This window comes from Pelodiscus sinensis, chromosome 27, assembly GCF_052426305.1.
Source record: "Pelodiscus sinensis isolate ZL-2025 chromosome 27, ASM5242630v1, whole genome shotgun sequence".
In the NCBI taxonomy this organism is placed as follows: Eukaryota; Metazoa; Chordata; order Testudines; family Trionychidae; genus Pelodiscus; species Pelodiscus sinensis.
In genome coordinates this window covers 15,790,657-15,816,956 of record NC_143078.1, presented here as the reverse complement: position 1 = coordinate 15,816,956, position 26,300 = coordinate 15,790,657, and the positions used below count along the sequence as shown (strand labels likewise).

Here is a 26,300-nt window from a genome sequence, read left to right as displayed (position 1 = left end):
CGTCTGGCTGGGGGTCTGGGGCTGGCAGGGCTCAGACCCGCCCGTGCGTGTAAGTGACGAGAACCCAGCGGGTCATGCACAGGGTGCTGGGTGCACTGATGGCCCAGAAGGGAGAAGGGCTGCCAGATAGTTTCACCCAAAATACCGAACATGGTGGAAAAAAACCTGGCTGAGTGCAACCCTCCCACCTCCTCCCACAAAGACGGGGACCAAAGTAGTTGAGCATGGCCGGTATTTTCTAGGGTTTTTAACCAGACAGAAGTCTGGGCCAATACCGGACAACTGGCAACCCGAGAAGGAGGCTGAGCTGGGGCCTGGCTGCCCATGGCGCTCGACGGGCTGCACATCTCGACCCGGGCACCTCGCCCACCCGCCGCGGTGCCATGATCCGGCCACCGGGCCGGGCGCCTGTCCCAGGGCACGGAGCCACACGCCGGCTCGGGGAGGAGGGCAGGAGTCCTGGCACCTCGCTGGCTCTAGGCCACGTAAGCGGGTTCGTCGCGAGGCTCCCGGCTCAGGGCTGGCAGGAAAGCGCCGCAGAGCAGCTCAGGAGAGGACGGCTAATCCGTTCCACTCGGTCCCTGGCTCCAGCACAGTAAAAGTCCCCTCTTGTGGGCCTGCCCGGAGAGGGGACCGGTCACAGGACACGGATAAGAGCAGTAAGAGCAGGCAGCCGCCTGTCACCTGACAGCCTCGGGACCTCCATCCGACCCGCATCATCCCCCCGCAACGAGCGCGCCTGCTATTCCAGCTCCGCACACAGCCTCGCGGAGATGCAGCCACCTCAGGGGTGGAGCATAGCCATCAGCGCACAACTCTGGGAGCAAACAATTCCCCAGGGCTGAGCTGCTCTGCCCCGCTGGGTTTGCAGGGAGCGCAGGGGTGCAGCAGAGGTGACAGGCGCTGTGGACCAGCTGAACCGCCCCCCGCAGGCGCAGTGCTGCTCTGGCAAAGCAGTCAGCTAAAGGAGGCCGCCTCCTGCTGGCTGGGCAATCGTGGGCATGCTAGGAGCAGGCAGTGTGGCCTAGTGATCAGAGTACTAACCTAGCACTCCAGAGACTTGGGTTTGAGCTGTTCTCAGCTCTGCAAGTGGCCTGCTGGGTGAGTGACTTCTCTGCTCTGTGCCTCAGTTTCCTCTTCTGTAAAATGGGACTCCTGTTACTGTAAAGCAACCTGAGCGCTCCTGAGGCAAAGCACAAGCTAGCAAGGGGATCTAGATGATGCGACAGTGAAGTCGGAGTCTGCCTCCACTGGGACCTTTGCTGTCACTGATTCTGCAGTATCACAGAACACAGGAAGGGCCCTCGAGAGGGCATCAAGTCTAGTCCCTGCCCTCGTGGCAGGACCCAGCCCCATTTAAATCATCCCCGTCAGTCATCTGTCTAACCTGCTCTTAAATCTCTCCAGGGACGGAGATTCCCCAGGCTCGAAGAGGCACCGCTGCCCCAGGGTTTCCTTGTGTCTGATTCGGCAGCTCGCGCCCGGGGCTCCCCGCCACGCCGTCCTCGGGCGTATAGACCGAGCCCCGGGGAACAGCCTTGCGCCGACAAAGGGATTTCAAAGGAAGTTGACAATGAGCAGGGAATCCCCCCGCCACCTGCTTGGTTCTGCCACGGTCACGCTCCCAATCTTCAGCTCCGGGCCGGAAGAGGCAGGAGGGGGTCACGGAAGCGGGAAGGTTTTCTAAGCTGCAAGGGGAGGGCGATTCACCCACCCGGGTGCAGCAGAGTAAAGTCACACGGGTCTGAAGTCTTTGCCCAGTTGGAGAAAATGAAGCCCAGAGACTTCCGGGGGTGGGGTGGGACTCCGCTCTAGCGGTTCGGCCCTGGCCAACTGGAGATGTTCAATCTGTTGCTGGTTCTGACCCGTGTTTGCAAGTCACTAGTGCCTTGTAAAACGGGCCACTGGTGCCGCGAAGCCCAAGAAAGCACGTCTCTGAAGAGATACGCAGCAGCAGCATTAGAACTCAGGACCCAGCCAGGTCTTCAGCCCCTCCTAAGTAGCCTCAGAACAGACACTTCCTTCTCCAGTTTTCTACCGGGGGAGGCGTTTCGATGCTGAAGCGCGACGTGTTGTCAGCTCTCGGAGGTTTTGCGCACTCTGAGAAAAGGGAAAGTTGCAGAACCCCGAACAGTCACGCCAAGGGGAGCTGGCTGTGACGTAGTGGGGGTACCTGGCTGGTTTCTATGGGTCTGGGGTAACCCCCACTGGCTGCAGTGGGTACCACGGCCCAGAAGGACAGGCCATGAGTCATTATGCAAAGAAGGTCTCAACCCCCCATGGAGAGGAACAAAGGAAGGTGGATGCTGCCCTGGCTGGGGGCAGGGCTGGAAGAGGAGGGTTAGTTCCTGGCTGGAAAGCAGGGAAGAAGGAACTGGGGAGGGGGCTGGGATCCCCCCATCTCAAGGGGGCACTGAGGCCTCTTAGCCCCAGTTCCTGTAACCAGATTACATCTGTGCTGTGCTGTATCCTGGAGGAGCAATAAACCACCCTCAAGTCTACTGGCTGGTGGAGTCTGTTTGTGCCATTTTGGGGTGCAGGAGACGGGGGAACCCCAACGCGCCGTCACACTGGCAAAATAATGTAGCAGCAGCCGCCAGTGGTCTCACACAGACCTCCTTCCCAGCGCTAGTCCCTGGACCCAAGCGTGGCACAGCCTGGATCCGTACACCACAGCGTATGCGGCTGTCAGCATGATCCGACCGCAAGAGGCAAAGCCAGCCCCTTCACGCTCTCTGGGCTTTCGCACGCTTCTGGGGCATCGACCACACAGAGGCTGGGTCAGCGCAGCGGGGCGGTCTACAGACAGCCTTCCCGCCCTCGCCCCGAGGAGCCACGGAACCCGTTGCCGTCCGGACTTCGGAGTCCTGGCGCGCCTGGTGCTTTTCTGTGAGCGGGCAGCATCCCCGTCACCAGGACGGGCGCCAAGTTGTGACGGCAGCTCCCACCGGGCAAAGATCTCGCTGCATGGGGGCACCGCTGAGCGATCGGCAAGTACACGCAGCCTGCACGGCATGATGGGCGCGCTCCAGATCAAAGGCGCCACAGGAAAGGTTTGGTTAATGGCAGGGCGTGATGAATGGGGCAATGGAGAGGCGAAGAGGCGGCAGGGCCAGCATGTTGTTGCCTCGCAGGGGAGGCCAGCTAGCGAGGAAGCCTGGAGCAATAGCTGGGGTGGCAGGAGCCACGGAGGTGGGCAGGGCAGAGGTAACCAGGTCTGCTGCCTCCCGGAGAAGCCAGAGTGTGACCAGCCAGCGCTGTCTGATGCAGGGCCCTGCAGCGGCGCATGAGCAGCTGTGGTTTGCAGACCCTCCCCGGGCCCTGCCCTACGGACATGGGCACGGCAGCTCCTTGTGCTCTGCCCCACAGACGCGGGCACGGCCGCTCTCCAGGCCCTGCCCCACGGCCGTGAGCACGGCCACTCCCCGTGCTCAGTTCACCCCCCTCGCTCACACCCACCTCCAGGAACTGGGCGCTGACTTTGAACTCAGGCACAGGCGTGCCCCGCTCCTGCGCCGCCCGCTTGCGCTGCTCGATGCCACTGAAGAGGTGGGAGATGGCCCGGGGGATGATCCCGTTCTCTTCCTCGGAGATGTTCATGTCAAAGCCGGTGCCCATGGTGTACGTCTTGCCAGCTCCGGTCTGAAAGGCACAGGACAGGCGCTTAGACAGCCCCGGCGCATCCGCCCCAGCCCGCTAATCCCAACCAGCAGCCACCCTTCCCCAACAGCTTGATGCCCCAAGAACCCAGCCGGCAGCCCCCCCAACATGCCAGCTCTGGCCTCTGCCCTGCACCCCACCAATGAGCCTCAGCTCCGACCTGCAGGACCTGCCCAGCTGTGCTGGCCCAGCGCTCAGTGCCCTGCCGGAGCTGGTGGTGCGGTGACCCAGGTCTGCCACCGACACAAGCGGGGAAAGCGGGTACCTGGCCATACGCCAGCACGGTGGCATTGTAGCCTTCGAAGCAGCCCTCAATGAGCTTGCTGACGCACGTGGTGTAGATCTGCTCCTGCCACGTGTCCAGGTCGAAGACAAAGTCGTAGGTGAAGGCCTTGTCCTTTCCCAGCAACACCTGGGGCTCCCCAGGCGTTACCGAGGTGCAGATGTGACATCCCTCAATCTTCTCCTTGGACAGCTGGGGACGGATCCTGCCGGTGGAGAAGACAAACAGCTGAGGACACGACAATCTGACCTCTCCCTGAGCACCCTGCGTCCCGGCGGCAAGGGGCTGCCCATGGGTGAAATGCAGCCACCTCTGGGCAGGAACACGGCAGCAGCTGCTTACCCACAAAAAGTAACCGGTTAGCACAGGAATCGCACCCCCCGGTGAAACAGCAGGAAGCAGGAATTTGGCTAGGGTTGGCCCCCAGGACTCCTGTGAATAACCCCATAGGGGAGGGACCTTGGTGCTACCCATGTAAGGTCTTGGCACCTCGAGGTTGCTGGTTCAGACCCCCCCAGTCAGTAGTTAGAGAGCAATTCCCTTGTGAGGGCTGCTTGGCAGTAAGCGAGATCGCTGGGGCCCAGTGGTCACTGTCACCAAAGCCACCAACCCAAGAAGCCACTGCACCACAACTCTCACCCTAGCTGGGGTCCGAGCCAAACCGGGGAGGGTGTGCTGGTTGGCGGAGGGGTGAGCAGGCCTTTGTGTGTCCACCCAGCGACCTTCAAAGCCACCTAAAATGCATCTTTTACAATAGCTCGCTAAGAAGCAAACATGCTACGCAGATGGGGGAGCCAGGGGCCGGGATGCTGAACGTACCCTCTGCCCCAGCCCACCCCAGGAGAAGAAAGGCACCAGACCCTGATACTACTACACCGCTCCAGGGCCGCCAAGCGCCTACGGGCCAAGCCCAGGCAACATCCCGCAAGAGGCAGCGTTCGAGAGCCAAACACAGGCTGGGCCGGGGGGCCAGCTCTTGCCAGGGAAAGAATCGGTTTCTGTTTCGGGAGCAGGCCGATTGGAAATAGCTTTGCTGCACCGTAACAGGAGGCTTCCCTCCCAGAACTGAGGATCGAGTTTCTGGCGGGAAACAATGCCGTGTTGCCAGAAGTCAGGCACCTGACAATCACGAGACAGGTCCTCCAGATACACCAGGCTTAAAATGGCGAGCTTTAAAACCGGAATCTGGATGGCGCTCGCAAGCTTCTCTCGGCAAGCCGAGGGCTGAGAAAACAGCAACAGCCCCCACAATTTACTTTAAGAACAAACAAAATAAAAAAATTCCCCCAAACCCAAAACGAGCCATGTGCTGGGCTTGAGGAGTGTCCTCCGCTGTATTTTTTTTTTTTAAATATACAGTTCTCATAGAGCTGGAAGGTACCTGCCACCTTTCTAATAACCAGACCCCAAGGTCCCGCCTCCTGCTCCGCCTCTGTCCCGCCCCCTGCTCCGCCTCTGTCCCCCAAGGTCCCGCCCCCTGCTCTGCCTCTGTCCCGCCCCCTGCTCCGCCTCTGTCCCCCAAGGTCCCGCCCCCCTGCTCCGCCTCTGTCCCCCAAGGTCCCGCCCCCTGCTCCGCCTCTTTCCCCCAAGGTCCCGCCCCCTGCTCCGCCTCTGTCCCGCCCCCTGCTCCGCCTCTGTCCCCCAAGGTCCCGCCCCCTGCTCCGCCTCTGTCCCCAGGTTAAAAAACTGGACATCAGGGCTTCACAAAAAGCACCCAGAGGCACAAGCCAAAATCCGGATGGTCTGGGTGAAGAAGAGGCAGGTAACAGGCACCGTACAATTTCACCAGGAGAATGCATCAACACAGCACCCCACCCCAGAGACCTTTGAAACCAAGAGGACCTGACAACGGGACTCGAAGGGTGGTGTCAGATGAAGGGGGGGGGGTTCAGCGTGACTTGGAAGGACGGGGGGGACTCAGAGAACTGGACCAAGGAAATGCAGAACAAGCCATGGAGTTCATGGCTCCATGGACAACAAGACAACGAGTCCGATCCTTTATTACCCAGCACAGAGTTAGCCTGTGGCGCTCCCTGCTATGACACAGCCCTGATGCCAAAAGCTTCACTGGACTCAAAGGAGAACTGGGTATTTGCAAAGAGGTTGAGAAGCTGAGAAATGTTTTATTTTAAAAAAGTGATAAATCCTCATGCTTCAGGGCACGAACCAGCTCCTAGGTGACCAGGGTCAGGAAGAAACTTTATACAGGCGGGTGAATCCTTCGTTTCCCTTTCATGCATTTCTTGTACTTCCCTCAGTGCTGCCCCGCTGGATATGGGACCCTGGACCATGGCAAAGCCTGGCTGCTAGCAGGGGAGCAGGCAGATGGACAAGGCTGGACCGGCTGGGATTCGAGACGGAAGAAATCTCCAGGGGGATTAGCCGATCACACGGACTTGTGCACTGACAGAGTGGCCTCGCACAGCTCTGTAAAGCTCGCTCCACGCCTCGTCAACTGCACCCTGGAGACTTCTCAACAGCGCGTTAGAGACTGAAATAGCCACACGATTGTCCTGTCTAACCAACGAAGGTGCCTGGTCACGTGTCTAAGACACAGCAGGAATGAGGCCGGGCAGATGGCGCGGTTCTAGTGAGTTACTGTAGTGCTCAGGTGGGGATGATAAGGCATCGCAGGTCTGTGGTCACAGATGGTTAAAATAAAGCCAGGAACAAGACCAAACCCCTGCAAATCTACACGGAGGGTTGTAATCCCAGACCTGCCGCTGACCCGCCATGTGGCCTTGCCTCAGTTTCCCCACTTGCACAATAGGGCTAACCACACTGAGACCCAGGAGACCAGTTCCTGCCGTGCTGACAACGCACACCAGGTCCATAGGCATGGAAGCCTTCCTAGGGAGGAATGTGGCCTGTGAGGTCCGAGTGGTGTGAGGCCTCTGGACGGCTCTCTCGGTTCTTAAAGCTGTGCTGAGGAGCAGCAGGCGCTACGGAGGTTGGCGAGGTCCCATCGGAATCCAGGCAGCCCAGACAGCAAGCCGGGGCGAGAACGTCACTCCTCACCTGACCCCGAGCCCACCTGAGCCAGCCTCCCCCACCTGCAGGGGCTGCTCCGAAGCACATCAAGCACCGCACTTGCTTGCCCAGACGCCTAAGCCCATTGGGGGTTCGGGAGTTCCCCACCGGTCACTGAACAGCAGCTAACAGGCAGGGAAATGGTTCCTCGTGCCCGACAAGAGGCAGCCTTGTGACGTAGTGTGGGTACCTTGCTGGTTGCTATGCTGGGCAGGGGGTTGTGAGTGACCTCCACTGGCTGTAGCACGGCCCAGCAGGGCAGGGGATGAGTCACTATGCAAAGGGGGCTCCAAACCTGTCTGACCAGTGATCTCCCAGGGAGCAGAACAATGGGAAGAAGGGGAGTGGAGCCCTGGCTGGGGGCAGGGCTGGAAGAGTGAGTTAGGTTTCTGGCTGGGAGCATGGAGGAGACAGCCTAGGGAAAGGGGCTGGAATTTAGGGGCCCAGTCTCCCCCATCTCAAGGGGGGCTGAGGCATCCTAGGCCTGCCCTGGAACCAGATAACATCTGTGCTGTGCTGTATCCTGGAGAAGCAATAAACTCCCTCTATTCTACTGGCTGGGGGAGTCTGTTCGTGCCATTACGGGGGTGCAGGAGACGGGAAAACCGCAACGCGCCGTCACACGAGGCAGCCTCCCTGGAAAAGATCGAACCAGCGCCCCACTTGCACCAGGAAGTAGATCTGCCAGTGGCCATGGCAGCGAACAGCCCACTGCACCGGCAGAGTCGCACCTGCCACGCCGAGGCACAAGATGCGGCTTGTTCCAACCACACGAGCTGCTTCCAGCCTCCGTCTCAGGAGGACAATGGCTGACACACCCTCTTATTGCAGAGGGGGCTTGAGTGTGCGCAGAGCCCCGCTGGGCAGTGGGGGGTGCGCACCAGCCCTTGCTCAGCCCCCCTCCCGCCAATGGCCCCACAGTTCCAACGCCAGCAGCCTCCAGGGGGCACTGGGAGTCCAGCCGGACAGGCGGAGGGGCCCACACACAGACCTGCTCACCACGGGATCACCGGTGTCGGGGCTCGCACAGATGAGGGTGCAGGAAGGGGAAGGGGACACTACGCACCCCCTGGCGTTTGCCGCTAGCACACAGCCCTGCAAGATACGCGGGCTGGACCCTTCCTGGCCCCCCCGGAGAGGGGGGTGACGTATGCCCCAGCCGGGTGCAAGAGGGGCTGGGGGCAGGAGAGAATCCCCCGCCCCGCCAAGCACACCCTGCTGGCTGAGCTGTGGGGAGGGCAGCAGAGAGGTCTGCTCCACGCCCTGAGGGCTGACTGCCGTGGCCGGATGGAGCCGCGGATTCTTCCTGCAGGGCCCGTCCATTTACAAACGCGGCCCAGCTGGCGGAGAGCCGGGGCCGGGCCCACGGCGACGGGCCGGCCGACACACCGGGAGAGACAGACACAGGCCGGGCGGGAGAGCCTGCCCTTTCGCGGGCCGGTGACTGACAGCACCGGGGGCTGCCGCGGCTGTGCCAGGCAGCCCCCATCCTGCATCCGGAGCCGGCTAGGCCGGGCGAGAGACAGAGAGCAGTTCATAAAGCAACCGGGGGGCTCCCCGACTCGGAGCCTCGCTCTTTTCTTTCTGGGCTGGCAGGATGTGAAAGCCGCCGCGCGGTTGCCATGGCAACCCAGCATCCGCCGGGGAGGAGGAGGGGGAGCAGGGGACAACCCGAGGGGTGAAATGCTTTGACACGCACACACAGTTGCTTATAAAAAGCCCGGGGGCAGTTTCTCCAGTGGCCCCGGCACGCACAATGGCCGGCTTGTTCCGCGCGGCCCCACGAGCCAACGTTTGCACAGAGGGAACCAATTGGGCTGGCGTCCAAAGCATTGAAGGGGCCTGAGAGCGAGTCCGCAGCCCGACGACAGCAGGGAGCGATTCGAGGAGCCTCCTCACGAGACAGCAGGGCCACGGAGCCACGCCGGGCGGGCCCCAGCTTGGCCGCAGGGTTCACGCCCCACGAGGCTCACAACGGCCCCCAGCACTCCGGAGGCTAATCAATAACCCAATTGCCCCACGGAATGGATGGGGAGGAAAACCAGGGTTGTAGGAAGGGGCATCCCTTTCTTGGGGCTTCATGTCCCACCATCCCGGGGTCACGGGGAGCCGTCTGACTGGAAGCTGTGTTCAGGCTGAACTCAGACCCCCGGACTCAATTCCCCTGATGCTCAGGGCAACCCCCCGCAAACCCAGCTCCTCTACTGAAACTCTAGAGCGCCTCCGCCGCTCGCCACCCCCTCTGTGCCTCAGTTTCCCCTTCCATGGTGACATTATTGCTCTGGGACTATTTCACCTCTATCCAGCAGCGCAGCCCACAGAGCTTGGCCAATGTATACTAGAACAGCCCTGCCAGACACAACCTGGCCGCAGCTTTTCAAGAGATCCCGGCTCCCGACGGCCTCCACCCACCCACTGAGCTGCTGGGAACGGAGCCGCTTTGAAAATCTGGCACGAAATTAAACCTCCACCACTTTTCCCCCCCTACCCCATCCCTGCGTGTGGGAAGTGCACAGCAGTGCCGGAATGCAGCTGCTTCTGGGGCAGAGGCGCCACCAGACCGCATGCAGCAAGAGGAAGCCAGCCACGGACCCTGGGGCAAACCCTCCGCTCGCATGAGAAGTGCCCCCCAGGGGGGCGTGGGGGGGGACAGAATTATTTATCACCTACCGGCAGTTTGTAACATCTCCCCAAGACACCCACCGCGCTGTGCCCCCGGTGGCGTTCCAGCCTTCGCCCTGCTGCCTGGCCAGTGAGGACACGTGCCCACAGGGGGGCTTGGTAACCGGCTGCTCTGGGGTCTACTCATGCTGGGCGCTCGCAGCAGCTGCTATCTGGCTGTGGTCCCGAGGTCAAGGGATCGCCCCAGGCTGGACAGCACGGCCTTGCCCGCGGCAGGGACAGACCCTGGCAGGCAGGCACGGGGCCCGCTGGGCTCAGAGCGACAGATTACATCACATTCAATAAAACCACAACACAGCAGACCAGGGCACACTCCCCAGACACACACACACACCAACACACACACACACACACACACACACACACACACACACACACACACAGGCTGTCACACAAACACCCCAATTGACGGACAATTGTCTAGAGGCAAGAACACCCGCCCCTCCAAGTCAGATCTGCATCCCAGTCAAACCTTCCCTTGGAAGACAGAGGATTCTGACATAAGATGGGAGGGGGGACCCCCACATGGGGGAGCAGGAAGCCCTGTATTTGGGGAGGATAGAAAGGTCTCTGGGATGCCAGAGGGCAGGCAGCTGCTGGCTCAGAGTTTTGCTCGTTCACCAACCAGCTCCACTTTCTAGAGGGATTCCACTACTGCCCAGAGTCCTTGGGGGTTTCTACCCCGTGCCATCGGCACCAGCAGAGAACGAAACGGACCTCAGAGGAGGCCAGGTCTGGTGCTGCAGCAAATACAGCTGTCAGTCTGACGGGCAGCGTGCGGATCGCAAGCATGAGCTACCCGCTCGCCAATGCTGACAGCCCCAGCTAAGCAGTCCAGACTCCTGTGCCCTACGGCTCGGCCCAGAGGGGGACCTGTGACACACGGAGCACTGGGTTGCACCGGGAAGCTGAATGAAGTCAAAGCAACTAAGCAACTAGGAGGAATCCAGGCCTGGCTCTACCACACGCCCCAGCCTCCGTTTCTCCACCTCGGCAGCGGGGAGTAGCCTGTCGGAGCTGCTGCCTAAGGTGTAACCTACATTCACATCACGGCAGCTCCGGCTCCTGTCACTCCGTCTATTTCTGCAGAAGCATCGTGTGGGCGACTCACACTGAATCCATCACCCGCTCCAATCCCCGAGCTCTCAGCCTGGTGCGACTGCTGCCTAGCCCGTCCCCTCCAGTCGCTCTGTGCCTCTGATCGGCTCTCCCCACACCAGCCACATTACGGGGCGGAAAGGGGGGTTCTGTTCCAGCCCTTGGCTCTGGTGTGCTAAGCTCCACACATCCTCTCTGGCTGAGGAGTTGCACCTGATTTTAGGAGGCACCTGGATACCGTGTTTGAAGGCAGAACAAGTGCTTAGGTCAAGCCTATTGGTCCATAGTCTCCAGGTCGCCAATTACAAATATTGACTAGGACAGAACTCGCTTTGGTCCATATGCTGGCACTATTGTAAGTGCATGGTCCCTGCCGCAACATTATAGCTATGGGCAGTGTGCCCTGGAAGCTGGGAGCTTGTGTGGTTGCTCAGGAGAGATTCCAGCGCGGCCCAGTTGATTAGCAGAGAGCCCACAGCTAGGTTTGTGTTTCCACTGGTGGTGCACAGTCGCACACGCCTAGGTGCACATTTATTCCGCACATGGAGGGAAAGATTAGAGGGAACATTGGCTAGGACCCATTTTGACCTCTGCTTTGTCAAACTCTTCTGGGCTCTGGGACATCCTGTTGCACAGGCTGGTCCATCATCCACTGCAGGATGCAAGAGACTTGACGGAGACATGATGCTCATCTCTCAAGCCCCAAGAGAATGAGGCCTTTTGTTCTGGCATGAGTAAGGTGGAGCAAGAGCGACTCCCAAGCAGCACAAGCTCTGTGGCCGAGTGCAAGTGCCAAGACAGAGCGGCTCCTTTGTAACAAGCCCAGGACAGCTGCTGAGCCTCACCTCCCTCCTGTCACTATGTGCCCCGGATGCCCATTGCACCGAGGCTGATGTGAAGCTAAGGGAATTGCCCAAGGACATCTAGAGCATCAGTGGGAGAGCAGGGGATTTTTGAGCCCATGCCTCCAAGCTAGTGCTCTGTCCATCTGCCCATTCCTCCTCTGCTGCAGCCAGCACCGCAGATCTGGGAGTCCCAAGTGGGGCAGGGGAGGGATGCTGGGATGGCTTTGTCCTTGGAGGGGAGGGGTGGGAGGAGGAGGAGTCAGGCCTACAAACGAACCCAAGGGAGAGCGCTTGCAGGCTCTCTGGTTGGCTGGGAGCGAACTCAAGCCAAAGTGAAGCATTTAATTACGACAGCTGGAAGGGAGCGGAGGTGACTGGAGAAAATCAACTGAGGCTCCTGCTGGACGGTGGCGCCTGGTCGGCCAGCGCTCCCCCTATGGCTCCGGGCAAGAGACACCCTTAAGTCACCTCCCAGCGGCACGTTAGCCCGGCCCTCAGCACGCCTGCGGGACGCCGGTCCGGAGCGGGGAGTGCATGCCCCAGGCACTGCAGCCTATGGCCAATGCGCTGAGGCTTTCTGGAGACCCCCCAGCAGCAAGCTGACCAGACAGAATGGCCTAATGGCTAGAGCACTCAACTGAAACTCAGCGTATGGGGTGCACCCCAGGTCTGCTATCTTGTGCCTCAGTTTCCCAATCAGTGCTGTGGGGTAAGAGCACTTCTGGTGGGTCAGAGTAAATCTGAATGGCTATAAGGGGTGCAGATCCCCTAGAGATGGGGGCTAGATAAGGCTCAATGGAGATGGGGCCCCAGGCTACACTAATGGGCTCTTCCGGCTAACGGAGGAAGGGCTAACGAGATCCAGCTGCTGGAACCTGAAGCTAGACAAAGTTGGGCTGGAAATAAGGGATACACCGAAACAGAGGGTCAGTAACCCTGGGAACAGCCTCCCAAGGGCTCTGCTGGATTCTCCACGGCTGGCAACAGCTGAACCCGGCCGGGCCGGTTCACAGCTCTGCCCTAGGTCCAGCAGCAATCACACCCTCCACCCCTCGCAACCAGGATCGGCTCCAACGCGGCGCTCCAGGCACGCTCAGCAGGGCCGAGACCCCGGGAGGACCCAGCTCAATGCAGCTTTGCCCGGCAGGAGCCGTCTCTCCGGGGCACTCCCTGCCCTGCCGCCCGATCCCTCCCCTCCTCCCTGGGGACCAGTACAGGGAACACTCTGGTTGCCTCCAGAAGAGAGGGACTGTTCACACCCCCCCAACACACACACACGCCTGTAGTCATCCAGGATTGCGCCGATGGGCTCCGCTGCAGGCCCAGGGCTATGGGGAGCCCTCCAACAGGTATGGATGGAGAGGGTTTGCCAGGCAGCGGGGCATCTTCCTGCCACCTCTGCTGTTCCTGAGCCCCGTTTCCCAGAATGCACAGCTCGGAAACAGCTCGCTCCCTGGCCCCTCTGACCCAGGTCTTAGGGGAGCCTTTTACTTCAGGCATGCACGGGGCAGCCAACGTGCTCTGCCGTGGCACACCTGTGCTGACCCACGCACCCGCGCTTCACCGAGACAGGCTCTGGGGCGGGCAGGAGACTGGCTTCCAGAGAGGAACGAGCAAACGGGTTAAACAGAGGGACGGGAGCAGGGAAACCCAGCCACCCCACTGGGCCGTCGGGGGCCCCGCCGAACCCCCAAGAGGTAACAGCATCCGGTGCTCCGTCTGATTCTAAGCTAGCTGCAGGGTTCTGTGGTCAGGTTTCTCGGAGGAGTCTGGAACAGCAGCACCCACGGCTGTTCACGCCTGCACCGGTCTCTGGGGCCACAGGGCAAAGCAGCTTTGCCCACACACACCGGCCCTGCGCCTGAGGGAAAGGGAAGGGTCTCCCTCTGTGCTCCGAAAGGCAGAGGTGACAAAAGGTGGGTCCCCCCATCCCCTCCAGGGACATTTCCAGCCAGGCCCCGCAAGCGCAAGGGAGGAGAGCCCCCCGGGGTACTGCGATAATGCAGCGCTCGCTCACAGACCGGGCCAGGCGCTGGGCAGACAACAGCCTTGGAGCCCAAGGAGCTGCCCGGCTCTGTAGCATTGCAGGCCATACAGGAGACAAGGCAAGGAGCAAAGGGAAAGGACACAATCCCAGGCCACTGCCCTGCAGGCCACGCCAGGAGCGGGCTCCCAGCCCACGTGGGCAGAGAAGACTCGCGCTAGCCTGCTCCAAACGGCAGTGGGGGCGGTTTGGCTCTCACGCTCCAGCCTGGGGCCAGGAGGGTTCGGCGCTGGAGCTGCAATGCCCGGGTGCTGGCGCGGGCCTGTCCGGGCAGGCGGGAGACGCTCCCAGCACCCAAGGGCCGCCGCTCCCATGGAAGAGGGAGGAGTGGAAGAGAGCGCTCCTCTGCATCGAGAGCTCTAAGAACCCCCCACCCCTCCCAGCGCAGACTCATCAGCCCACAGGCCAGCCCAGGAGCTGCCGGCCCGTTAGCCCTGCGACTGAAAGCCAGGCCGCCCAGGCGCTGGAGGCTCGCCCGCGGCTCGCTGCCCGGGGACTTCAATAGCAAGCAGAGTGCACTGCGAGAGGCTGGTAGCAGCCTGGCCAAAGCTGCCCTCCTGAGATCGTGCCGCCGTTCCCACGAGACAGGGATGGGGCCCCCAAGAGACTAAGGCATTTGCTTACCCCAGGTCCAAGTGTTGAACCCGGGTCTCTGGCAAGCGTCCTAACCATTGGGCCACCCTGGTGTGGGGTTCTCCATCCCGGGCAATTTTAAATCCAGGTGATGTTTTTCTGGGGCAGGTCTCCAGCCTGCACTATGCAGGGGTCAGACCGGATGGTCAAAGGGCCCCCTTCCGCCCTGGCTCTTGAAACCGGTCACACACACAAGCCCCACTTGGGAAAGACCCAGCTCAGCTAAGACTAAAGAACCGCTGGGACAGCGGCTTTGCCTCTTCCCACTAGAACGAGGGTTGTACTGAGGTCGCGCCTAATGGCCCAGGCCTCCCTGTTACACAGGCACGTACTCGTCCCCGAGAGCTTGCACCCAACGCACAGACTCGCTCACCACTAGGGAGGTGCTGCCTTCCTGCGAGGGTTGCCAGACGGTGTCAACAAAAATCCTGGACGCACTTGACATTCCATCACAATCGACATTCCATCGGATTTAGAAGATCCCAGACAGACCTATTGTCTCAGTTCTATTGTCTCAGTGTGTTTCCCGAACAGAACACTCAAAGGCTGGACTGTCCGGTTCTAAACTGGCCACCTGGCCACTCTACTTCCTGCCGGCTTCTTCCTGCCCCTCCAGATCTGCTGGAGAGAACGCACATGCCTAAAGGATGGGAACCCTCATGCTTCAGGGCCTGCCCAGACATTGACTGACCGGGGTCAGGAAGAAGCTTCCCCCATGAGCAATTTATTCCACAATGGTCCCCTAGGGGACGCTGCTTGCTCCTCGCTCTGAGGGGGTCTAAAGCCCTTTGAAGCCCAGAGCCCTCGGGCGGCTACCACAGACACGCCCCGGCCCAGCCGGCCGTGGGGTGTTTGATCGCGCCCCAGGTGTGAGCTAGGAGCCCTCTCTCCATCCTGGCTCCAGCATCGCAGAGCGGGCTCGGCTCTTCTCTCGCTCTCTCTCACACACACTCACACACATTCATTCTGCGCCTGCCAGACCCCACCTCGGGCCTCAGCTGCCCCTGCCGAGGAAGGAGAAGGAGCCCAGTGGGAGCCATGACGGGCGGCTTTGTCCCTTGGTGGCAAAGGTCAGGACAATGAACCATAGTGCTCCCTCAGCAGCCTCTCTCCAAGGGGTGGGGGGAGGAAGGGAGAGAAAAGCCCCCCCCCCAGCCCAGGCTGCAAGAGAGGCTGGGAACCGTCCCTCGCTGGTCAGCTGTGGCTCTGGGCTGGAGACTGCAGCCGCTGCCCCCGGCCCTGCCCACGCATCACTCGATACGTGGCTGTGGCCTCTCCCACGCAGCAGACCATTGCGGGGGGGGGGGGGGGGGGAGCGCAGGGCAGGCTGCCAGCAAGACCTGGCGAGGGGACACCGGCCTCATGCGGCCCCACCATGAGCTCTGCAAACCGATGAAAACCCCCCTTGTGGCCACATGGCCCTAGCAGACCTACCCACGGCCCCTCCTTCGGGGAGACACCCCGTCCTGGGCAGGACCCATGGGTGGCCAGGCAGGCAGCAGTACCCTCCTGGCGAGGACCAGGCTGCTGGCAGGCGAGTGGGCGGTGCCAGTGCAGGGTTAGCCCCGTGTGGCTCCCCCTGGCCACCTGGCACCTTCTCCTTTGTGCAGGGCAGGTGAAACGCGCATGTTGTCCTGGGCTGTCATCACAGCCCTTCCGTCCGGCTCCAGCCCACAAGGAAAGGCCTGGAAGAGCCAACGGCAGCAGCAAAGTCTCATGCAGGAGCAGCTCCTGCAAACACGTCGTGGGGCCGCAGGGAGAGGGGCCGCTGGGGAGTGCTGTGGGTAGGCTCAGCTCCGTAGCCGAGGGGGGCAAAGCTTGGGGGGAGGGGAGGCGCGAGAAGCGGGGTCCTGCCCTTGCAATAACCAACCCCCCTGGCCTGAATGACTTTCGCTCGGGCGGAGGGGGAACAACATGGGAAGGGGAGGAAGGACGACCCAATGGGAGAGCTAGGTTCAGTGCCCTGCCACTGACTCTGTGACCTTCTTCGGGCAAGCAACTCAGGGCTTGTCCACAAAGGGAAACGAATCCAGATTCAGGCAGGATGTGAGTTTACTCTTATTCCAGAACCAGACTGTCCACATGGGGAGCAGGTCTGGTCTATTTCCCTAGGTGGACAAACCCTTTCGTTTCTATCTACCTCAGTTTCCCCATCTGAAAAATGGGCACAATGCCACTTGACTGCCAGTGCCCTGTGCTTCCAGCCCTGCAAGCGCTAGAGAAGAGCTAGGGGTGCTAGGGGCACAGTGAGGGTCGCAGCAGAGGTGTCCAAGGATAACAACCGTGGGAGTCCTGCTGGGCTCAGATACTGTACAGCTGAGGGCTAGAGAAGTGCAACAGCTAGATGGCTGCCTGCAGAGATAAGCAGCCGAGGCTTTGCAGATTTAAAGGGGCAGCCCGCAGAAAACAAACTGCTTACAAAGGGAACTGCAGCCGGCCTGGCTGCACAGGAGGGTCTCCGACAGCAGAGAAGCAGCAGGCTGGGAGTTTTGCTCCCGATACGTTCACGCCAGTGACGAGGCGCTGCTGGGAACAGACCCGCCACGCCTGCCGTGGAGCGTGCAGAAGAGAAGCCAGACAGACGGCAGCGAATATGCTGGAAGGGCCCCCGCGTGCCCACGTATCACCCCCGTCGGAGTGCTGGGAAGTGAACCCTCCTGGGGAAGCCACCCCCAGCGTCTGCGCGGTGCAAGCCACGCGCCCGCTCAGAGTCTCACACGGTACAACAGGGCCACGCGCTCAACCTCCAGCCCAAACTGTGGCCAGGAGGGAAACCGGTTTGCGTTTAACGTTGGCGGAAACAGCCCAGCTGTGCACAATTCTCCCCACACTCGGCGCCTCCGGGGGGGGGGGGACCTCTGTGGCCGAGTCCCACGTGACCTCCCCTTGCAATCAGGCAGGTCCCAACCCTCTCGACTGTTTAATCTAACAACACGGTGTATTTTGACAGCCTCGGGTAGGGGATATCCCCTCTGGGCCTGCCAGGCAAAGGGCTGGGCAAAGGAGTTTGCTTGCTTTTCAATTAGCACCGGGGACCCCTGGGAAAAGTGCTCCCCTCCCCCCCAGACAGATGTGCCAGGATCGTATTTCAAGCAGGTTGGTATTCTTAGAGCTTCGACGAGTGTAATTTTCTCCTGCCCCCTCCGCTCCAATTACACTGTTGTACCATAATTAACGTGCCTAACACACCCCCAGGATCACCTCTTTACTAAATTAATATTGCTAAACTACCAGGATCATAGAGGATTAGGGCTGGCAGAGACCTCAGGAGGTATCTAGTCCAGCCCCCTGCTCAAGGCAGGACCAACCTCAACTCAATCATCCCAGCCAGGGCTGTGTCAAGCCAGGACTTAACAAGCTTTAGGGCTGGAGATTCCACCACCTCCCTAGGAAACCCGTCCCAGTGCTTCCCCACCCACCTAGGGACATAGCTTGTCCTACTATCCATCCTAGACCTCCCCCATTGCAACTTGAGCCCATTGCTCCTTGTTCTGCCATCCCACACCACTGAGAACAGCCTCTCTCCAGCCTCTTTGGAACCTCCCTTCAGGAAGTTGAAGGCTGCTCTCAAATCCCCCCTCACTCTTCTCTTCTGCAGATTCAATAAACCCAAATCCCTCAGCCTCTCCTCATAATTCATGTGCCTCAAACTCCTAATCATTTTCGTTACCCTCCGTGGACTCTCTTGAATTTGTCCACATCCTTTCTGTAATGGGGGGCCCAGAACTGATACTCACCAATGCTGAATAAAGGGATCTGCTGGCAATGCCCCTCCTAATGCACCCCAATATGCCATTAGCCTTCTCGGCTACAAGGGCACCTTGTCGACTCATATCCAGCTCCTCATCCACTGTAATCCCCAGACCCTTTTCTGCTGAACTGCTGCTTAGCCAGTCGGTCCCCAGGCTGTACCAATGCTTGGGATTCTTCCATCCTAAGTGCAGGACTCTGCACTTGTCCTTGTTGAACCTCATCAGATTTCTTATGGCCCAACCCTCCAGTTTGTCTAGGTCACTCTGGACCCTGTCCCTGCCCTCCAGCGTATCTACCTCTCCCCCTAGCTTAGTGTCATCCGCAAACTTGCTGAGGGTGAAAATCCATCCCCTCATCCAGGTCATTAATGAAGCTGTTGAACAAAATCAACCCCAGGCCCAACTCCTGGGACCCTCCACTTGGTACTGGCTGCCCCTTAGACCTTGAGATGTTAATCACTACCCATTGAGCCTGTTGATCTACCCAGCTTTCTAGCCACCTTACAGTCCACATATTCAATCCAGGCTGCCTTAACTTGCTGGCAAGAATACTGTGGGAGACCGTAACAAAAGCTTTGCTAAAGTCAAGGGATGTCACATCCAGCAGAAGGCTAAGTGGGTCGGGCATGACTTGCCCTTGGTGAATCTATGTTGACTGTATCCATGATCATTTTCCTGTCCTCCAACTGCTTCCAAATGGATTCCAGGGTGGCCCTTTCTCAGAGGTTACAGAGGCTAACAACCCATAGCCTTAAAATCTCCCCGACCCCTTGAGTTCTCCACCTTGCAGGGTGAATCCCACACAATAGCACAGATCTTCCGGGGTGGGGGTGGGGGGGGGGACGACAACTTTTCCAGGCGAGATCCAAGCCCAGCATTTCAAACAACCTGCCCATGCACGGTGACAGAGTGAGTCTAGAGAACCCGGTGGAATTTCCAGGTGGGCCGGCGAGTAACATTTTCAAAAGCACCAAAGGGATGCGAGACCTAAATCTCCCTGGCTTTCAGCAGGCTCCTAAATCACTTGGGCACTTTGGAACGTCTGAACCACAAAGCAGGCCCACAATGCCTGTTAAGGCCGGGAAGAAGGGATATTTCTCCTGTTGAAATCCAAGGGGTGCTCTCCGGTACTTTAGTGCCACAGGGTAGATTCAGCAAAACCCAAAGAGACATTTTTATCTCCGTTTTTTCACATCAGTTATAAAAACACGTCTGACTGAAGCCAGCCTGGAGGCAAGTGACTTTTCGCCGCGCAAGTCAGTTGCGCTTTGTTTTTCCATTCGCACTGCTCTGTCCCAGGCTGAGTCACCAGCCCCGCCTCGCCGGCGGCGGAAAGGGTGGGTGACTCGGTGTTGCGCCTGCGCCAGTGAGTTCCTGTGACCATTATCAGCGGCTGATTTAAACCACTTCACTGCAGGAAGGACGGCAAGCGGCCCTCTGCTGGGGCATGGGAACCCAGAAGTGAAACTGACTAGCTACGGCTAGGAGAGAGACTCGGAGGTAACCTCCCTGCACGTCCGGATGAAATGCACCAGGCAAGAAGGCCCATCAGAACCGCTGCAGTTCAGCTACTGGGCTAGGCTCCTCAACCCAGGCACCTAAGAGGGGATGGTCCAGCCGCTAGCACCGTTCTGCCTCCCGGACCTCCCGTGGCCAGGCCCCGAACACCGGCTGTACAGGACACCACGTGCCTCACTCCACGAGTTCACACCAGTGTGGATTTCAGACCTCAGCCACGTGGAGATGTCATGTTTCAGCCCGTGGCCACTTCCCGCAGGGGGCCCGCACGGCATTCTCTCGCCCGTCGGTCGTTGGGAGTGAGGGGAACAGCGTGCATGAAAACACAAAGGCCAACAGCGCTGGCTGGAGCCAAGCAAGGCCTCGGCCAAGGGCCCTGCTCCACACAGTGCTGACCCACAGAGCCCCTCCCGTTCCATCTGTGCCTGTCTCACTTCTGCACTGCACCCCCCCCCCCCCACACACACACACACTGCGACTGTCCTGGGCAGGAGCACCGTGCCAGACACCTGCTGGGGACAAGGCGGAGATCAGGCAGCTCGCTCCCCCTGGGGCCTGTGTCTCTGGCGGGGCTGGCCAGCTGATCTTACACCCTCAGCTCCTGCAAATCTGCAGCCTCCTTGGCCACCAATGCCAAGCCTGAAACTGGAACCCCCCCAAGGCCTGGCTCTCCTGCAGCCATTCACCCCAGCAACCCCCTGCTTTGCCCCCTTGACCCCCATCTCAGGAACACGTCTGTGCCCCAGCCTCACACGGACTCATAAAATGCATTCCTGGGGGCTGGGAAGGTCATGGCTGGGGGAGGCACTAGCCAATCCAGATTGAAAGGGATACAAGCCACCCCCAGCAGATGAGGATATCCCAGACCGCCCCTGCTCTCTGCCCGGGGAGGGAGACAGGGAGTTGCCAGTGGTCCCGTTCTGTGCCTCTCAACCCGGACACGGAGCAGGTCGCTGAGGGGCTACATTTCAGCCTATTCCCCCTCTGATTGGCTGCCTGCCCCACTTCCCACCTCCTAGGGAAGAAGAGCCAGGCAGGGGTGCTGCAGAGGTGGCTTAGGATGAGCTGTGCTCCCTCCTCCCCCCCCTTCCTGTGAGCAACACGCTGCGCCCCCCAACCCAGGGAGCCTGGCTGCAGCTCCCCCAGGCCAGGGAGGGCAGAGCCCAAGAGGCAGAGGGTGGGCCGGGAGGAGCCCAAACAGGGGCTGGAGAGGACAAGCAGATGGGACGTCAGTTTCATTTCCATTGCCGATAACGGACACCTCCACCCCTTCAGTCCCCTCTAGTGCTAGGCATGCCAGACCCTCTCTGTCCTGACGGGGGGCTGCCCCCAAGGCCGGCCTTAGGAAAATAGAGCCCTGGGCAAACTTGTGTATTGATGCCTCTGACCCCTGGGGACATAGCCCCCCTCATTTCCCTGGTATCCATGGGCTCCCCAACCCCTGCACCCCCATCCTGTGCCCCCTTTGCCACTAACCCCTGCTTTGTGCCCCTTTTGCCCCCCAACCTCTGCATAGTGCCTCCTTCCTCCCAACCCCCGCACGTCCCTCCCACCTGTGCCTCCAACCCCAGCCCTGCGCTGCCAGCATGTCCTGCCCCCCTGCCCAGCAACACCCATGCCCAGTTGCCCCTCACCCACTGGCTATGGCACCCTGGGCATGGGCCCAGTTTCCCGGCCCTGGCCACCCCATGCCATGGCAGGGTGGCCTGCTCTCCCCTGCGGCTGCTACCTGACCCCAAAGCCTCGGTGACAACGGGCAGAGCCACTACGACTATCTACCCTGGCCTAGGACAGGAGGTCCCGCAACCCCCTCCCCCAACAGAAAACCAGACCCAAGGTCACGGCGGATCAGGGTCGAGCCCCTCCCGCCTGGTCACAGCGCACTGAGCCGGACCCGCGATTTGGTTCCAAGCTGGCTCCCGAGCCCCGAGGGACTGATTGGACCAGATGCTGCCAAACGTGCCACTCCTGTGCGATCGGGCCCAGGGATGGCGCACAAGAGCGGAGGAGTCGTGGGTCCAGCTGGGACTGGGTTGCTGGAGGTCTTGTAGGCAGCACTGGAACAGCTATTGGATAAGTGAAAGTATTTATATGCCTCACCCCCATTAACGCTGCATAGAGAGGGGACGTGCAGGCCAGTGCCCACAATGCCTGGGGCAGGGAAGACTCATCAGAGCCTGCTATTCACCCCATATCTGCATAGAAGAGTGAGGGGACAGGCAATGGAATGAACAAGTGGTGTATTGAAAAAAGAGAAGGACATGCCTATTTCACACATGGCTGGTCTGTGGAACTCACTGCCACAAGATTTCACTGAGCCCAAGAGCATCGTGGGAGTCACAGCAGGCAGGCGTTCTACCGACAGCGAGACCCACTGGGGTTCTAGTGAGGATTGAAGAGGCGGGAGATGCTACCCCATGGCATGACCCAGACCCCCCCCCCCCCAACAGTCATCTCGCTGGGCTTCCACCAGTGCCCACGCTAACACTCACAGCCCTCGCCAGCTACAGGCTCAGAGCAGGCACTTTCCTTTGGCAACCCACCGGGGCCTGGCTCTGAGCAGGGTCCCAGCCTGCCAGCCCTTGGGCAGGGCTACAAGCACTCGCACAGAAAGAGGCTTTGCCCACACGTCAGGGCCAGCATCCCAAGGGTTAACCCCCTCGGGCGCCCGCTTCCACCACGGCCCCAGTTTAACACTCCGGGCACTGGCATGAGGCCGTGTCAGACTGGTCGGGGCCAGCTCTTCCAACCGGCCACTCTCCAGGTGCCAGCATCTGCAGTGAGAACAAAGACCAGGGGCCGGGCCGGTGGGCTGCGAGAGGCAGGCGCGCACGGGAGACCTGAGCTGCTCCCTCTGGAGACACGTCTGTCCAGCCCACTGCCCCGGGTGAGTGGCAAACTCGAGCCACGGCCAGCCCCTTCGGCTGAGGAGGGGGGCAGCTGGCAGGGCCTGTGGGAATTAGACGCTCAGTCCGGCCGAGAGCCATCCAGCAGCCCGGCTGGGCTCCGCAGCGTGCTCAGAAGAGCGCCGGAGGGCTGGAGGTTGCAGGGTTTAAATAAACTTGAAATCTGACTCGACTTCCTTCCCCAATTTCACAAGCTCCATTTCCTGGCCCTTCTCGGGCGCGCTCGGCTGCTGCAGGAAACGCAGGGCTACGGGCTTCAGGGGCACGTTGGCTCCTTTTACATTTGAAACAGTCTTGGGAGCCCAACACAGACGCTTGTGTGACGAGCTGCTCCCCCCCCCCCCCGCCCCCAAAGCCAGTCTAGGAGGGCCAGCATTGCCCGCTCAAACCCAGGCACACAAAGAAACAGCCCCCAGCAGGCTCCATCACACCCGGCCCGCCCCCTTGGGAATCTGCTTCTTTGACCTGGGAGCATCCTCTAGGGACACAAACAAGCCTGCCCAACCGTAGGAGAACGCCGGGGTCTGCTCCCATAATCAGCCACAGCATAACCCAGTGCTGAGGGCAAGCTCCTGAGGGTTTGCTGATAACAAGGGCAGAACCAGCTGGGGGCTCGGCCCCTTGGGGCCGGGCAAACGGGAGATGTCCTCCTCTACAGTCAGCAAGTCTCCTAGACTGGAGAACAGGAAACCTACAGTGCTCACTGCCTAGCTCCTTGCAAAGTCACTTAACTTACAACCCTCACAGCATGAAGGTCGCTGAGAAGGAAAAACTGCAAGGGTTGCATCCTCTTCCCCCAGGCCAGACAGCTGTATTTAACTGTCGGGAATAAAGTCTTCAGCCCAGTCTATGAGCACTATTACACTGTTGAACTAACAGTGTGATTTTAAACTGGTTCGGTTAAGCCACTGCAAACCCCAAGGAGGGCAAGCTAGTTTTGGCACAGTTTAGTCTCCATTTTAACTCGTGTCATCAATCCAAACAAGGCAGACATCAAATTAAGAGCATGCACACAGGGATTTGCACCCCTTTAACTAAATCTTGCTTGGAAACTGGCTAAACAAGATCAGGTTTATATTTAAACAAGGCCTCACCTTTTCTTTTCCTGCCAGAGGTCTTCTTGGAAGACCAGAGAACTGGAGTGGAAGCTCTCGCTGCCCTTTACTGAAAGAGCCTCGAGTTAAATATTTAACGAAGGGTTTTTCCCCCCATCTGATTGTCAGGTGTTTGAGTTAAAGACCAGACGCTCAGAACAGTCCAACTGTCGTGTGAATCCATCGATGTGATTTATGCTGGTGCAGTTTGCCCTGGTTTGAAAAGCTGGTGTAAACTGTCTATATTGGGACTTTGCGCCGGGCATGTGTACTTCACTGGCTGAAAATCCAGTGTAAGGTTTTATTTAGACCTAGCTTTTCTCTTGGCACTGTTTCATGGCCTGCACTTAGAAACTTTAGATGAGGGGTGGGGAACTTAAGGCCCTGGGGATGTGGCCCCCGAGGCTCATGGCCCCCCACCCCAGCATTGAGGAGCCCATGCCGGAGCTCCAGCCCCCTCCCTTCCCCCCACTTCTCACCTGTGTGTGGCTTCTGGCTAATTTTTCTGTAGGTCAACGGCTCCTAACCCAAGAAAGGGTCCCCACTCCTGCATTAGATACCAATAAATGCTCTTGCCAGCAGATTGCAATGTAGCTAATTTTTAGAGTCCAGAACCCTCACACAGAAGGAGACTGCTCCCTAAGCCAGCGAGGCACAATCCACCCCACCGTTCTCTAGGCTGCCTAGTGCTGGGCCCAGACTGCAGACTTCCCTAGCACTCCTTAACCTGCCAGCTGGAGCAAAACCAACCCCCTGACGTTTCAAGTGGCAGCTTCCATTGTTAACAGCATTTTCAACCCGGCACGCTCGGGTTGACGCTCCTTGGGATTGGTGGCCTCACAAATCTAGCTGTTCTGCAGTCTTCCAGTGGGGAGAGAGAGCCTGACTCGGGACAGTAAAGGAAGTAGGAAAAAAGTCAATAAAACAAAAATAGCATCTTCTAGGCCTTCCTCTTGCTGTGTGTCATTCGCTGAATTCAAAAAGGGACCTAAATCCTATGGTTTGCTTACTCCTCTACCTTCCATTTTCCAGGACTGGCCTGGCTCCATCTCGGCAGCACAACCCCAGCCTTGGGCATTTCGAAAGGAAGGGGCGGGGTTGCTTGTGTTATCACTAGAGGAGATGAAAAGGGCATCTGGATGAGCTGGGTAGGCTCATCTGCATAAATAGATGCCAGTTACATCACTGCCTGTCCTACCCGCCAGCACACCTTGCTGGCAGGCCTTGGAGCATTCTGCCGGTTCACCGGCACGCCTGGATTTTGCTTTGATGTACAAAGCGCATCAGTGTGATGGACCCGTCTCTCTCCCTGGTGCTTCTGCAGACTCAGATCTTTGACCAAGGATCAGGTGTTGGAGGATTTGAAGGGGTTTGCTGCATTTATGCACAGGGCTCCCTCCCACCCCCACCTACGCCTCGAAAACTCAATTCTGTGGGTCTGGACTTTCCAGGCAGGTGCAGACGCCGGTTCTATGCAGGCCCAGCCAGACATCCTAGCCTGGCAGACCCAGCAGGGCCAGTCTGCAAAGCCCTTTACTCCCCGTTGGCTACGGCACACATTGTCCTGAGCAACTGCTCCCCAGGGGGCATAACAGGAGAATAGCCTGGTCCTAAGCACAAGCAGGAACTAGGAGTTGCCCCCTCGGGTGCTGCTCCCTCCCCCACCAGTCACAGTGACAAACAGCAGCCCCATCACCAAGTCCCTCCTCTGAATGCAGAGGATGCACCCCCATCCCCCAATGCACGCAGCCCCTGCTGTGTCCACAATGGCGGCCACAGGGAGGCAGCGTGCTTGCAAGAGCACAGCCCGGAGGGCCAGATAAGCCCCTCCACAGCTCTGTGGCACCAGGATCCCCGGGAGCTGGGAGGCCCACGTGGCACAGCAGACGTGGATCCCTGTGCATTCCAGGCCAGGTGGGGCTGAGTGCTCACCTACAAGCCCTGGAGGCCGTGGCCTTGCCCACGCTCACGCTGAAAGGCCACGGAGGCACTTGGATGGGATGCTGGTCACACCACTCCCTGGTAGCTATGAAACTGACCTGACTTAATTGCACCAGTCTGATGAGCCTTCAGCTGACATTGCGTTCACGGGCTAAGGGTGAGGGTAGAAGGCCAGTGCTCCCCATAAGCTGAGCACTCGGGCAGCTACCCAGGAGAGCGTCCAATGCTGCCCAGCAGATTAGCAGAGCGCCCACACCCAGCAGCCTGTGTTTCTACTGGTGGTGCACATCTGCACATTCTTCAGCGCACAGAACAAAAGTTATTCCACACACAGATGGAAAAAAGATGAGGGAACTTTGGGTAGAACTCCCTTTCCTTCCTTCCCCTGCCAAAGGCTTTTTAAAGCCCTCTGCTTCTCTGCTTCCCAGGGAGCCAGAACCCCCCAGATAGGATCATGCTGCAGAGCTGTGACTGCCCACCCCTGCGTATGCAGGCCCCCTCTCACGCACTGTCGGGAACGTGCACCCCAGGCATGCGAGGGTCCATGGGTTGGGCAAGAGATTTAGCATCATTGCAAGGGCTGTCATCCCACTGTCTGATTGACAGCGGACAAACCACTCACCCGGGGCAGAGTCCTTAGTGTCTGTCTGGCTCTTTGCAGATTTCCAAGTGCCCAGCACGCTCAGATCTGGGTTCACAGGAGAGTCGGATGGGCAGCGCGCACCCACACGCGCACACGCACACACACACATGCACACACGTCCTGCCTCTGTTGGTATCAGCCCAGGCAGCTAGGACTGGCCATGGCGGGTGT

The 26,300-nt window shown here is 59.5% G+C and overlaps 1 protein-coding gene across 4 annotated transcripts in view; it reads right to left on the bottom strand.

Annotated features, from left to right (window-relative positions):
- Positions 1–26,300, bottom strand: part of KIF21B (kinesin family member 21B) — a 63,423-nt gene that overhangs the window by 33,497 nt on the left and 3,626 nt on the right. For all 4 annotated transcript variants that reach the window (XM_089773633.1, XM_089773634.1, XM_075910516.2 and 1 more), the window contains exons 2-3: positions 3,926–4,148; positions 3,460–3,642 (exon numbers count right to left, since the gene is read on the bottom strand). In XM_089773633.1, the coding sequence (XP_089629759.1) occupies positions 3,460–3,642; positions 3,926–4,148 (406 nt within the window). The remainder of the gene's footprint in view (positions 1–3,459; positions 3,643–3,925; positions 4,149–26,300) is intronic.